The sequence below is a fragment of the Cebus imitator genome, unplaced genomic scaffold (assembly GCF_001604975.1).
Source record: "Cebus imitator isolate Cc_AM_T3 unplaced genomic scaffold, Cebus_imitator-1.0 Scaffold30, whole genome shotgun sequence".
NCBI lineage: Eukaryota > Metazoa > Chordata > Mammalia > Primates > Cebidae > Cebus > Cebus imitator.
This window is the reverse complement of record NW_016107345.1, coordinates 5220829-5234790: the sequence shown is the minus strand read 5'-3', so window position 1 is coordinate 5234790 and position 13962 is coordinate 5220829. Positions and strand designations below refer to the sequence as shown.

General features: G+C 40.0%; 1 protein-coding gene across 2 annotated transcripts in view; it reads right to left on the bottom strand.

Annotated features, from left to right (window-relative positions):
• DIPK2A (divergent protein kinase domain 2A) overlaps positions 1-12915 on the bottom strand; it is a 29334-nt gene extending 16419 nt beyond the window's left edge. Inside the window, exon 1 of one of the 2 annotated variants that reach the window (XM_017523776.2) lies at positions 11715-12915. In XM_017523776.2, the coding sequence (XP_017379265.1) occupies positions 11715-12371 (657 nt within the window). In that variant the 5' untranslated portion in view covers positions 12372-12915. Of the gene's footprint in view, positions 1-9124; positions 10216-11714 lie in introns of those variants that run through there. The other variant, XM_037736840.1, reaches the window with a different exon arrangement.
• Between the last annotated feature and the right edge of the window lie 1047 nt (positions 12916-13962).

The following is a 13962-nucleotide window of genomic DNA, read 5'->3' as shown; positions in this document are numbered from 1 at the left end:
CTCGTTCATCTGTCTAATACTGACAGAGGAGTGTTAAAGTCTCCCACTACTATTGTGTGGGAGTGTAAGTCTCTTTGTAGGTTAAGAACTTGCCTTATGTATCTGGGTGCTCCTGTATTGGGTGCCCACATATTTAGGATCGTTAGCTCTTCTTGAGGCATTGATCCTTTTACCATTCTGCAATGCCCTTCTTTGTCTGTTTTGATCTTTGTTGGTTTAAAGTCCATTTTATTAGAGACCAGTATTGCAACTCCTGCTTGTTTTTTGCTCTGCATTTGCTTGATAAATCTTCCTACATCCTTTATTTTTAGAGGACCTGGTACCATTCTTTCTGAAACTATTCCAAACAATCCAAAAAGAGGGAATCCTTCCCAAATCATTTTATGAGACCAACATCATCCTGATACCAAAACCTGGCAGAGACTTAACAAAAAAAGAAAACTTCAGGCCAATGTCCACGATGAACACAGATGCAAAAATCTTCAATAAAATACTGGCAAGCCGACTGCAACAGTACATCAAAAAGCTTATCCATCACCATTAAGTAGGCTTAATTCTGGGGATGCAAGGCTGGTTCAACATATGCAAGTCTATAAATGTAATCCACCACATAAACAGAACCAAAGACAAAAACCACACGATTATCTCAATAGATGCAGAGAAGGCCTTTGACAAAATTCAACAGCATTTTATGCTAAAAACTCTCAATAAACTAGGTATCAAAGGAACATATCTCAAAATAATAAAAGCTATTTATAACAAACCTACAGCCAATATCATACTGAATGGGCAAAAACTGGAAGCATTCCCTTTGAAATCCAGCACTAGACAAGCATGCCCTCTGTCACCACTCCTATTCAAGACAGTCTTGGAAGTTCTAGCCAGAGCAATTAGGCAAGAATAAAAAAATAAAGGGTATTCAATTAGGAAAAGAGGAAGTCAAATTGTCTCTGTTTGCAGATGACATGATTGTATATTTAGAATATTTAGAAGACCCTATCATTGCGGCTCAAAATCTCCTTACTGATAAGCAACTTCAGCAAAGTCACAGGATACAGAATCAGTATGCAGAAATCACAAGCATTTCTATACACCAATAACAGACTAACAGACAGCCAAATCATAAGCGAACTCCCATTCACAATTGCTACAAGGAGAATAAAATACCTAGGAATATAACTAACAAAGGATATAAAGGACCTCTTCAAGGAGAACTACCAACCACTGCTCAAGGAAATAAGACAGGACACAAACAAATGGAGAAACATTCCATGCTATGGTTAGGAAGAATCAATATCGTGAAAATGGCCATACTGCCCAAAGTAATCTATAGATTCAACACTATCCCCATCAAGCTACCAATGACCTTCTTCACAAAACTGGAAAAACCACCTTAAACTTCATATGGAACCAAAAGAGAGCCTGCATAGCCACGACAATCCTAAGCAAATAGAACAAGGCCAGAGGCATCATGCTACCTGATTTCAAACTATACTACAAAGCTACAGTAATCAAAACAGCATGGTACTGGTACCAAAACAGAGATATAGACCAATGGACCAGAACACAGGCTTTTGGGGGCAACATCACACATCTACAATCATCTGATCTTTGACAAACTTGACAAAACAAGCAATGGGAAAACCATTCCCTGTTTAATAAATGGTGTTGGGAAAACTGGCTAGGCATGTGCAGAAAGCAGAAACTGGACCCCTTCCTGACACCTTACACTAAAATTAACTATAGATGGATTAAGGACTTAAACATAAAAACCCTAGAAGAAAACCTAGGCAAAACCATTCAGGACACAGGCATAGGCAAGCACTTCATGGCTAAAACACCAAAAGGGATGGCAACAAAAGCCAAAATAGACAGATGGGGCCTAATGAAACTTCAGAGCTTCTGTCCAGCAAAAGAAACAATCATTAGAGTGAACCGGCAACCAACAGAATGGGGAAAAAAATTTTGGCAATCTGCCCATCTGACAAAGGGCTAATATCCAGAATCTACAAAGAACTAAAACAGATTACAAGAAAAAAAACAAACCCATCCAAAAGTGGGAGAAGGATATAAACAGACACTTTTCAAAAGAAGACATATATGAGGCCAACAAACATACGAAAAAGTGCTCATCATCACTGATTATTAGAGAAATGCAAATCAAAACCACATTGAGATACCACCTCATGCCAGTTAGAAGGGCCATCATTAAAAAATCTGGAGACAACAGATGCTGGTGAGGATGTGGAGAAATAGGAACACTTTTACACTGTTGGTGGGAGTGTAAACTAGTTCAACCACTGTGGGAGACAGTGTGGTGCTTCCTCAGGGACCTAGAAATAGAAATTCCATTTGACCCAGCAATCCCATTACTGAGTATATACCCAAAGGATTATAAATCATTCTATTATAAGGACACATGCACACATATGTTCATAGCAGCACTGTTTACAATAGCAAAGACCTGGAACCAACCCAAATGCCCATCGACAATAGACATTTCCTGGACAAGGAAAATGTGGCCCATATACACCATGGAATACTATGCAGCCATAAGAAACGATGAGTTTGTGTCCTTTGTAGGGACATGTATGAATCTGGAAACCATCATTCTCAGCAAACTGACACAAGAACAGAAAATAAAACACCCCATGTTCTCATTTATAGGCGGGTGTTGAACAATGAGAACACATAAACACAGGGAGGGGAGCATCACATACTGGGCTCTGTTGGTGGGGACAAGGGAGGGCCAAAGGTAGGGGGTGGGGAGGTCTGGGAGGGATAACATGGGGAGAAATGTCAGATGTAGGTGATGAGGGATGGAAGTACCAAACCACATTGCCATGTGTGTACTTATGCAACAATCCTGCATGATCTGCACATGTACCCCAGAACCTAAAGTACATTTAAAAAAAAAAAGAAAGAAATAGAGCCAAGAACCACTAAATTAGAGAAACATCTTTACTGACCTCTAGTAGTTTCTAATTCATAATGGAATATATAGACTAGTCACCAAACTTTTAAAATAATTGATGCTATAAGAAATGTAGAGAGCATCCACAAGCACTAAGAAATTTAAAAATTGGAAACATGAACACACACATTGTATTTTAACTTGCTTTTTAATTTATTATTGATAAGCACAAAACAAATTCCAAATGCTGATATAACCTATAATCTACTCAAGATCAAAATCAAATATTATATTTTATGTGATCAATAAAGGAAATGTAAACTCAAAGAAATTTAGAGTTTAACGGTACCTCAATTGTAAATCCAGTTCAATCTTATCAGTACAGTGTTAAATGATTTACCTAAAGTCACACAGGTAGTAAGAAGCAAATTCAGGCTAAGCTATAATTATCTTTGAAAGAGTTGAAATGGATTCAATACAACCCCTCAAGCCAATATCCTTCTGTTGAAGTAAAGGCTTACAATCTTTATTAGTTTGGGGCGTTTTTTTGTTTTGTTTTGCTTATTTATGATTTGTTTAAGAATTTTTCAGATTTTATAAAGGTAAAAGTTTATATACTACATAGAAGCATTCCAGAAGCAAACCTCATGCTGGAAAAAATAATGTAAGATTACGTACCCTAAGTCATCTCCATCTAGGATGACTGGAGACGGGGCAGTTTAGGCATATGTTAAAGCCAGAAAGCTATCTCCTCAGAAATGAATAAAAGACCAAAGTAGCTTCAGTGAAATAAATGAAGAAAAGGCTTGAGGTAATGGAATCTGGAGATTGAAGCAAGGGCCAGATCATGCTGGGACTTACAGAATCAAACAGAACTCTTCAACACATATAGCATGGTCTATATGGCATGCGAAAAACAAATATATGTCAAAATCTTAATGTTCATGATTATTTTTACGTATTGAAATCAACCAATATACTGTGGTATATTATGTTATTCTAAAAAAAAAAGTTTTTAAAATATCAAAGTTACACCCTTTGATCAATATCCATCATCCTACAGTTAATAAGGCCATTTTATTCTATCATGTCATAACACAGTCATGAAAAAGGTGGACACGTAATATAAGAATAAAGATACATAAAAGAATACATTTTGTTTTTATTTATTTACTCATTTACAAACAATAAATGACATGAGACTAACAGATTAAAATAAAGTCTATTTAAAAGTTCTTGTATTCTTTTTTCTCCTACATGACTAAAAATATTGTATCCTAAATTTAAAAGATCAAAATTCCTTTTATACAGGAAATATAAAATAATTTATAATAATTCATAACCTCATAATATTTCATTAAAAGGAACACAGCTTTGCAGTTTACCTTAAGAGAGTAAATAGAGATGTGCTACCATGAAAGACTAATTTTTTTTTAAAGTTCAAAGTTCTTAGTATAAACAAACTAACTTCAAAAAAAATCTATTAATAAAACATACAATCTAAAATCTGAATAGCTATTTTCTATATAACAGGCATTTTTACAAAAAAAAAAAAAATACAAGGTTTAAGCTTGGACACACTCTTAGAAAGTGTATGTTATAAAGCATAGAAAATGTTTACAGGTTTAACTTAAGTTTTAAAGTTATTTTTTAAAGCCCAAATTTGAATGAAATCCCATTGTAGTAACGCATGTTGTAACAGCTGTTCATAGAGATTAGTCAACTGTACTGGTGACAGATTAATGTGTTCACAGTTTGGCAAACTGTCTGGAGGGGAGATATAGTAAAATTACTAGAATGATTTAATGGTTACTGAATTTTTGCTAAAATTTCTATAAGATCGTAGTTTCTTAATTTATACTGCTAAATAACATCCAAAATCGATTGCAAATACTGTAGAAGCTTAACAATTTCAAGATTTCTAAGGCCTAGCATATGTCCCATTTATTTCACGAAATAATTTTCTGAATGCCATTTTCCACCCACCTCAAATTCCAACAATATTAAGCAATGCCTTGAAAATAGTAAGGTTGTGTTATTTTACTGAATATCGTGTCCAACAGCTATATCTAAAATTGGAAACTGATGTCAAAACACATTTTAAAAACCTAAATTTAATAGAAATAAATTATCTTTTAGAATAGCTTAAGAAATGCTTCCCCTTCCCCCAACCCAACCCAAACAAAACAAAACAAAACAAAAAAACTACACTTGGCCAAAAGTTTTAAATATACATAAGTGTACTAGTCTCAACTGACCCTTACTGTGTCCCAAGGGTGTACAGATCAGTTCCTGGCACTATTGACCAATGTCACATAATCAGTGTCAGATCTTTTCACTTCAGAGTTAAAACCACAAAAAAGCACTAGAAAGAAAAAAATATGAAGACACCGAAGCATCATACTTACTTCAGATTATAAATCTTTTAAGATTCTGTCTCAGAGTCTAAGGTCCATAAACAACCCAGACTTAACCTCTGCTTTTTTTTTACTACCATTTACCAATGTACTAAACAGAATTATTAAACTATAATAATGACTTACAGAGAAAAAAGTAAACTATTTGCTTTTTCTTAATCCTTATCTAAACCCTTTCCTACCATATTCATTCTATTCATTATACTTTATATGAGACAAATCCCTAACCCCCTTTTAAACTGCTCTTCTTAAAATCTACAGTCTGAATAGCTGTAGGTACATATACTATATGTAAGGACGGTGACATTTGAATGTCTACAATAAGTATAATTTTTATATTTCTAAGACAAACCATCAGCATAATGTGCTAAAGAACTTGCAACTATTATAGCTGTCTAAAAATGGAATAAGCTGATTTTCAAAGAAATAATACATTGTAAAAAGCTTTACAACTGAAAACATTTAACAGATATTACTTGAATAATCCTGTCTCCTTTAATCTTTAAAACAATCCTGTTAGGCAAGTATTAACATCCCCATTTTACTGATTAAAAAAACTTAGAACCTGAAACATTAAGTGACTTGCTCAATACCATCCAACAAACTTGTGGTTGTACAGAATGTGAACTGGATGCTCTATCAATACTGTCCCCTCCACCATACAATGAGATGTCCCTCCCTAACTATCTGACAGTGTATATATATACCTTTTATATTGGGCTTATTACATTATATTGGTTGAATAATAATTAGTCATTTGTGTACCTACCTCCTACACAGTAAGCTATTTGGTTCCTAGGACCGTCTTTCCATCATTTCAATCTAAATGCCTTGTAATAGATTGTAAAACAAACAGCCAAATTCAGTTCTTTTGGCTATAAATCCAAAGAGCTCCCAAGAATTTCACAGATAACTTCCTATCACTTTATACTACCCTCACCTTACCACTAATAATTTTCCATCATTTTACAATCATTTACTAAAGTTCATCAAACATTATTTGAAGAATGCAGGATTTAAATTCTAAGGCCGTAATTTAATATATAGGTAATGAATGAAAGCTGAAGAAAGAAAAAGTCAGCATTCTGTGAAGAGTCAGCAACAATGACAGAAATACAGGAAGTAAGCCAGAGACCACAAACCAGAAAAACAGAATAAAAACCAGTCTGACAATCCCCTGGGAAACTGAACACCCATGTTCAGAAGACCTATAAAAACAAGCTGTTTCCCAACATGTGTGAAGATTAAGTGCTAACTCATGCAGTGGAAATATAAAGAATAGTTCAAAGACTAGATAAAAGTACAGAAAGGACAAAATTACAATGGTCAAAAGATACAGATGTGTCCAGAAACTAGACCAGGATGTCAAATGACTTTGCTTTACTGAATCTGAAGTGATACTTTCTTAAGGGCGATTGTCTGTCTCTAGGGTCTTTCTAAAATAAAAGTCCCCACCCCCTTTTTGGACTTTAGGTACACAGAATTGTTGTATTATTTTTGTTTGATTATCTTGAAGGACGTTCAAATGTCAAAAGTGTCAATAGACTCTCAGATGAAAAGTCACAAAAAGTTCAAAAACTTTAAAAAATTATTAGATTAAAAACTGCTCTACTAAGAACCATCTCTAATGTGTTATGAAGCCAAAATCTAGGAAGGCAGTTACTAAAGCAATAGCCAGTGAAAGACAAGTAGGTGGTTCCCTAAGCTGTCATTTGAAAAGAAACTCCTGAGACACAGTGTGGAACATCCTTTTGCACACTATTGCTTCACAAGAGCCTTGGCCACCCTTAACTCCACATATTTCCCCTGAAAAGAAGCTGTTGGTTTTCGGTTTGTTTTAATCTGATTTCATGTGTGTAAAAATTTGGGGGTAGGAAAAAAGGCTTGAAAGAGAGCATCCAACTCCCAATCTTCTTTCAGAAGAGCTTAATTAAAACCACCCATTAAAGTCAAGTTCAAAAGAAAACAACAACAAAAACAAAAAAACCCAGAGTTCTCAAGTCAAGGGTTTGGAAACCCCAGAACGTTGGCACTGAAAAGGATCTAATCCAATAGCCTCATTCTATAAAGAGGGAAGTGAGTCTAATAGTAAAAATCGATCAACTTTTCTAACGTACCATTAGCTAAACAGTCATAATCTTTTATTTACTTCAAAAACTGTATTTTCATCAGTGAACTTAAACATGTTGTTCCCTATATAAATTACTTTTAAAGGCAAAAACAACATTAACTAAAATTTTTCTACAAAAAAATTATCTCAAAGCAATGGAAAAAAAATCAGTATAACTAAAGTACGGTCGATACTCAAAATCACCATTAGTTTTAAGGTGATCCATACCCAAAACAAGCTTCAAAACAGCTGATCAAGCACCAGGCAGTAAAAGTTCCTTTATTCAATATCTAACATTTATTGAATGCTTATAATTTATCAGACACTACGTGATGTGCTTTGCACATATTATATCATTTACAAGAATAGAAAAGCAAGCTTAAGAGCCACAGCTTAATGATAGTCATATACCATAACAATAAAGTAAATCCTATTAAAATCATGATTTGGAAAATTTAAGGCAAATAAAGTTCCATAAATAGTTAAATTTTCAGCTCTTCCCCCTAAACAACAAAGAGTTTTCTTCATTTCCTACAAACAAGACCATCTTCACTACTTCCAGGTTATGAAGTCAGAGATTCTGTCTGAACTTCAAGAAATCCAGACAGTCTTTCTTTCTCTATCTCTCTCTCTCACACACACACACACAAACACACACACACACACACACTCTCTCTCTCTAAATTCAATACATTAAATACAAATACTGATAGAAAATTTACTAGTTATAACTTATCTTACCAGTTACTTCAATATCTCAATTTTGAATACTTCAAGACTCCTGTTACATGATATAAACACCAACATAGCTCCTTGCCTCCAGTTTTCTTCCATAGGATTACGGCATAATTGGCACCAAAATACACCTCTTAGTGAAGTAAAAATGTGAAGATGAAAAGAGGCTATCAGAGTAGAAGACAAAAGTACTACTCGCATTATCTTATTGCTTGGTGTATATAAATATTTTTTAGAAGACAATAATTCTATGGATAAACTGTTGCAAACTAATGAAACTATCCAACAATAGGAAGAAAGCGGTACTCTCATGCCTTTTCATACGGGGAAACTTATTTTACAAATCTATGTAGCCTTAAATAGATAGAGTATGTGTGTATACATCTTAAAGACATTTAATACCTTTCACTTCTCCTTTCAAGGCATAAAACTTCAATTTTTTATTGTATTTTTCAAATAAGAAGAGGTGAGTTTAACAGATTAAGTGCCTATGTATTTTTCAGCTCTTTCTTAAGTACCTTATCGAAAGAAATTTTTACATGCTTAATTTGAAGCATGTTTACTATACTGGAAGTTTTGTTAAGAATACTTTGATGACGTCAGTTCAAAGACTTTCTTTCCCCCTAAAGTTGTTAATTTTTGGACAATATAAGAAAAATCTAGTTTGTCACCAGCTGTCCAAAAATTCGACAAGTAGCTCCCCCTCCTGGAGGAAAAATAAAAGTGAGTTCCTCTTCAAGTTGTAAAACACTAGTACAATTAAAAATTTTTTAAAGACATGAAGCAAAAACACAGCCAAATCTGAGTATTTCTATAAGTATCAATATTCCAATACTACTGTAAGCAGCTATAAACAGTTTTATTGAAACATGTATAAATACTAAAAATGCAGTTTCCTAGCTAACAGTGAACATCATTATTTGACTTACTACACAGCAACCTTTTTACCTGATCACTGAATACTGAGATTCCTTTCATTTTGGTGGTTGTATACAATCATCAATCCTCAAGTATATTGTTCAGACTTTCAAACTCACTAGCTTTTACCAAAGATCAAGTGATTATACAAAGAAAGTGGCAGCTCTATGAAGACTCTTAAAAATATCTTCTTACTCTACTTGCTTGTTAATCAGGTTTTAAAAAGATAAGATGCCTATATGACTGAGTGGTACTACTTACATACTGTGAAATTATATTTCACAGTATGTAATTAGCTATAATTATGATACATATATTAGTATTAGTACTATTCCTGGGAACTGGGTTGTGTAAATTAAAAACGTAATTTACAAATCTTACACTCTAAAACGTGGAGACGTTTTACAAATATTACACTCTAAAACGTGGAGTATGTTTCATCACATACTAAAAACAAATTCTTATCCTGTGACCCATCTATTTACCCACTCAAAGCAATTGTGTCATTGTGTGTAATATATAAGAAAATAATGGTGTTTTTTCAAAAAAAGCTGTTCCATCACTAAAGATGAGAACAGATAAAGAGTAAGTTTGAGGGAAAAGTTAAACAGAAAACAAGATACAAGCACAACTTGACTATCTCAACTACAAAGTAAACTAAGAATGCCAAGAGAACTTCAAACCTAAAAAAATATAAAACCTTTCTACACAAAGCACAAATTTACCTTAGTGTAAATCAGATACCAAAGTTTCTCAAATTCAGATGCTATGACTACATTTATAAAGAACTGGCTACATAATATTCTTAAAATATCGATTCTAATATTAGTTGTTACTAATACACGACTATTCAAAATTACCTAATAAAAAATCTTTCAGTACGGACGCCTGTATTTTACATACAATAAATGTATATTACCAAAATAGCTCCTTACTAACTTTTTGAGTCTTAGAGAATTTGTCAGGGTACCTACTTCAGCAAACTGCTAACACGATCTCCATGAACCAACCTTGCTAATATAAACAAGGCTTTTTTTCTTGAAAAGATAGCTTAATAAGAAACTTCAGTTCAAGTGTACGTACATAATAAACATAAGCTAACCTTTAGACATTGACTAGTTTGGGAACTACTGAATTAAGCAAATTTCTTCAAGGAAAGTTTAACCAGTTTTATGCATCCATTCAGTTAGGAGATGCAGCAGTTTTAATACACACTCTGACTTTAAAATTAACCCAATACACATAGCCCCTGATGTCCTAAAATTTACTAAGACCCACACTAAAGTTTCATTTGAGGCAAAATATTTGTGTTACATTATTTGGCTAAACTAATGAAACGAAGCTGATTTCTTTTAGCTAAAATGAACAGTGTAGAGCTTGAGAAAAGAAATATAAATAAATCTGCATTTTCCTGTTCATGTCTTTTAGATTTTAAAAAAACACCAAAAAAACCACCCTGTATAAACCTCCAGCTCTCAATGGCATTCTTAGCAACTCAGAAGGAATGGAAGTATACCAAAATTACTTGTGAACTTTAATTTTTCTCTCTTGTATTTGAAATAACAGCAAAAGTGTCATGGAAAGGAGCACAGTAACTTTTCTGCAGACAGAAGGAGAAATCACAACCCCACAACTGTAAATCACTGTCCAAGGACACCGCACTGAAGCCGGGTGGGAATGTGCAGAAACAAGTAAATACTCCGAAAGTAAACAGTGTTTTTGTTTTTCGTTCTCTTTTTGCTGTCACCAGTAAAAAGATTTCATCCTATTCCCCTAAAACCACATTACTTTTCAAAATAAAGTCAGACGAGAGCAAATAACGCAATTGGCAAAAGGCAAGAATCTCCTTCCCTGATACTCGCCCTGGCCTAACATTTCATCTCCCTTCAATCAGATTACCAGATGAATAGGGCAGGTCACAGGATCAGGATGAAAATGTCTGTCTGGCCTTAAGTCCTCCCTGCCCCAAGTCCAAAGCTGCCTTACTTTTCCTGTTTCTTTGATTCTAATCCAACCCAAAGTTCGGCTCACGGATTAGCCCCACCCCGACCACTGTCCCATTCTCCGACTTTATCCTTCCCAACCCGTCCCCGAATTGGCTGTCCAAATGACTGCCAGGTAAATAAGGGAAAACAAAGACTCTGAGACCTAAGTTAGGCCAGCCACTAGCGCCAGAAAGGGAAGAGCGAACACGGTGTAAAACACTTCAGAAGAACTAAGAAAGGTCCAAAGACTCGTGAACAGTCTGAGCCACGGACCTGCAAGGCCCGGCAGATAAAAGCAGAAAGGCAAAGAGCAGAGCGGAAGGAAACTCGCTGGAGAGACATTTTGGGAAGGGTTAAGAGACGCACTCCCTCTGGCGTTGAAGGATCTGCAGTCAAATCCGAGATAAGCTCGAGTCTAGGTGACAAAAGCAGACTCTCCATCGGCCGGGTCACCCTCGGCCTCCCTGCGCAGCCCCGGGGCTCCCCTGGAGCCGCCCCTTCCCAAGGTGCAGCCTGGCCCAGCCCGGGTCGGGTCGGAACCCGCAGCAAGCGCGGGCGGGGCCACTTCTCCTTACTCCGGTTCCCACGCGCGGCCCCTCCCGGCAGGACGCCCCCCGCCCTGGCTCTGCGCCTACCTGTAGCACCAGCGGCTCAGGGTTGAAGGCCAGGGTCAGCAGCAGCTGCATGCGCTCCGAGTCCTTGAGGTTGCGGAGCAGGAAGCTGCCCGAGTCCTTGGTCTCGGCGTAGCGGCGCACCAAGCGGTCGAGAAGGCGCTGCGAGGGGCAGTGCACCAGGTCCGACCAGCCCTCCACCGCCTCGGGCGTGAGCAGACGCACGTCGCCGTTGAGGCGCGCGAACTCGGTCCGGGGCATGGCCTGCAGCAGGTCGCAGCGGGGCCGGCCGGTGGCCCGCTTGCAGATGCTCTGGTCGAGCTGCGCCAGCTCGCGCTGCGAGCCGAGGCGCTTGAGCACCACTCGGCGGCGGCCGCCCTCGCGGGGCTCGCCGTACTGCGCGAAGTACACGTTCTTCACGTTGAGAAAGTCCAGCAGGCGCAAGCGGCCCCACGCCTCGAACACCACCTGCCCGTTGAGGAAGCGGCGGCACCAGCTCGTACCGAAGCACGCCGGGCACTTATTGAGCTGCAGGAAGCGCCGGTCGGCCAGCTCGTTACGCTGCCAAGAAGCGAGCAGCGACGGCGAGTGCAGCACCATCAGCACCAACAGGCTGCCCAGCGCCGCCAGCTTCAGCGAGCGGGACAGGCGGCCCAGCTTCGGGGGCACCAGGCGCCACATACCGCCCGCCCGCCCGCAACGGGAGGGCGAGGGCACCCCCGGGGCGCCCCCGCCGCGCCAAGATCCGGAGAGCGACCAACTGGAGAACCGGGCGAGAGAAGGAGCAAGCGCGCGGTCTGGGTCGCAGGGCGGAGTAGGTGTGTGAGAGGGAGACGGAGAGCGACAAGGCGCGGGCCAGAGCAGGCTTCGACTTCTCCCAGTCACTAGTCTCCACAACTCTCTAGCTCCCTCCTCCGAGCTCCCCGCCCTCCGACTCCGGCGGCGCCTCCTCCTCGCCAGCCAAGTTATAGACGAGAGGGAGGGGGAGGGAACGCAGGGACCCGACGGCCGCGCGCCCGTGCCCGCGCGCACGCGCAATGTGGGCACGAGAGCTGCGGCGGCAGCCAGCCACGGCGAGTGGGGTCTGCGAGGAACGGAGGGACTCGCGGAAGGGGAAGAGTAGCTGGGTGTCTCACACCCACAAGTAGCAACGTGCGCCCCAGAGCCACACGCCCTTGCCCGTACGCGCTGGCTCTCCAGAGACAGGGAAGGGGGCTGGGGCTGGGGCTGGGGCCGGACCGGCGGGGCGGAGCGAGCGCGTCGCGCGCCTCCCAGAAAGCGTAAGCGCGGGCTCGCGGGAGCGGTTGTGGGGGCGGTTTAATGAGGGCGGAGCTCGAGCTCTTGAGGTGGAGGCCTGAACTCGCGGGCTCTGGTAGCAGAAAGACTTTATAATCATCTTTAATGAGTGTTGTGGTTTGCTGGTGCCTGCCTTTTGGAAACGGTCCTTTAAGGAAGGCGGGAAGGAGAAGAAATGAACTGCGAAATCTATTGGAGCCCCTTCTCTGATGGCGCGGCCGCCTTCCCTTGCCTTATATGGATTGGGTGCGCGCCTGGGGGCGGGGCGAGGCCCCGGAGTGCCCGGCGAGGGCTCGCGTTCCCCCTAGGCTCGCGCGCCTAGCAGTAGGGGGTGGGGCCTGCGGAGAAGACGGTGGGAAAAGCGCGAGTGGTGGCGGGCTGGTTGGAGCTTCATTTTTGAGGTTGTATCTGTAAAAGCATTTAGAATTTTCCGGAGTGGGCACAGAAAAAAAGTTCTCAAGCCACGATGTTAAAGTGAAAATAGGATGAAGGGGAAATGACGCGGCCTGATGTCGCCAGGACGTCTGCCCAAGCGCCGCGAAGAAGTGGGGAAGAGCTCGCCAGGCTTGCCTCTGCTCCGCAAAGGCTGTCCCAGCCCGGCCGCGGAGCCCTGCGGTTCCTCTCCGCCAGACGGATTTCCTGGCGTCGCCCCTGAGAGTCCCTGAGGAGCGGGCGTCGAAGCGTTGCCTTGGCGGTAATCGTGGAGACCCGGGGCTGCTTGGTGCTCCGCAGGGTCGTCTTGACTTAGTCACCCCAGACTGCAAAAGTAAGGTGCAGATGCTGCACGAAAGCACCGTGTTTAGGTATAAGTTTCAGGGGACCCAGATTGTTTAGCAGTAGGGCTAGTAGATATCTTATTATCATGCTTTTGACTTTTAGCACTTAGTTAAAATAAGACGTCGTTTTTAGCCTGAGAGGACGGGTGGTTCCTGATACGTTAGTAAACATCTGTGTCTTTACCGAGTTAATTTTAGGG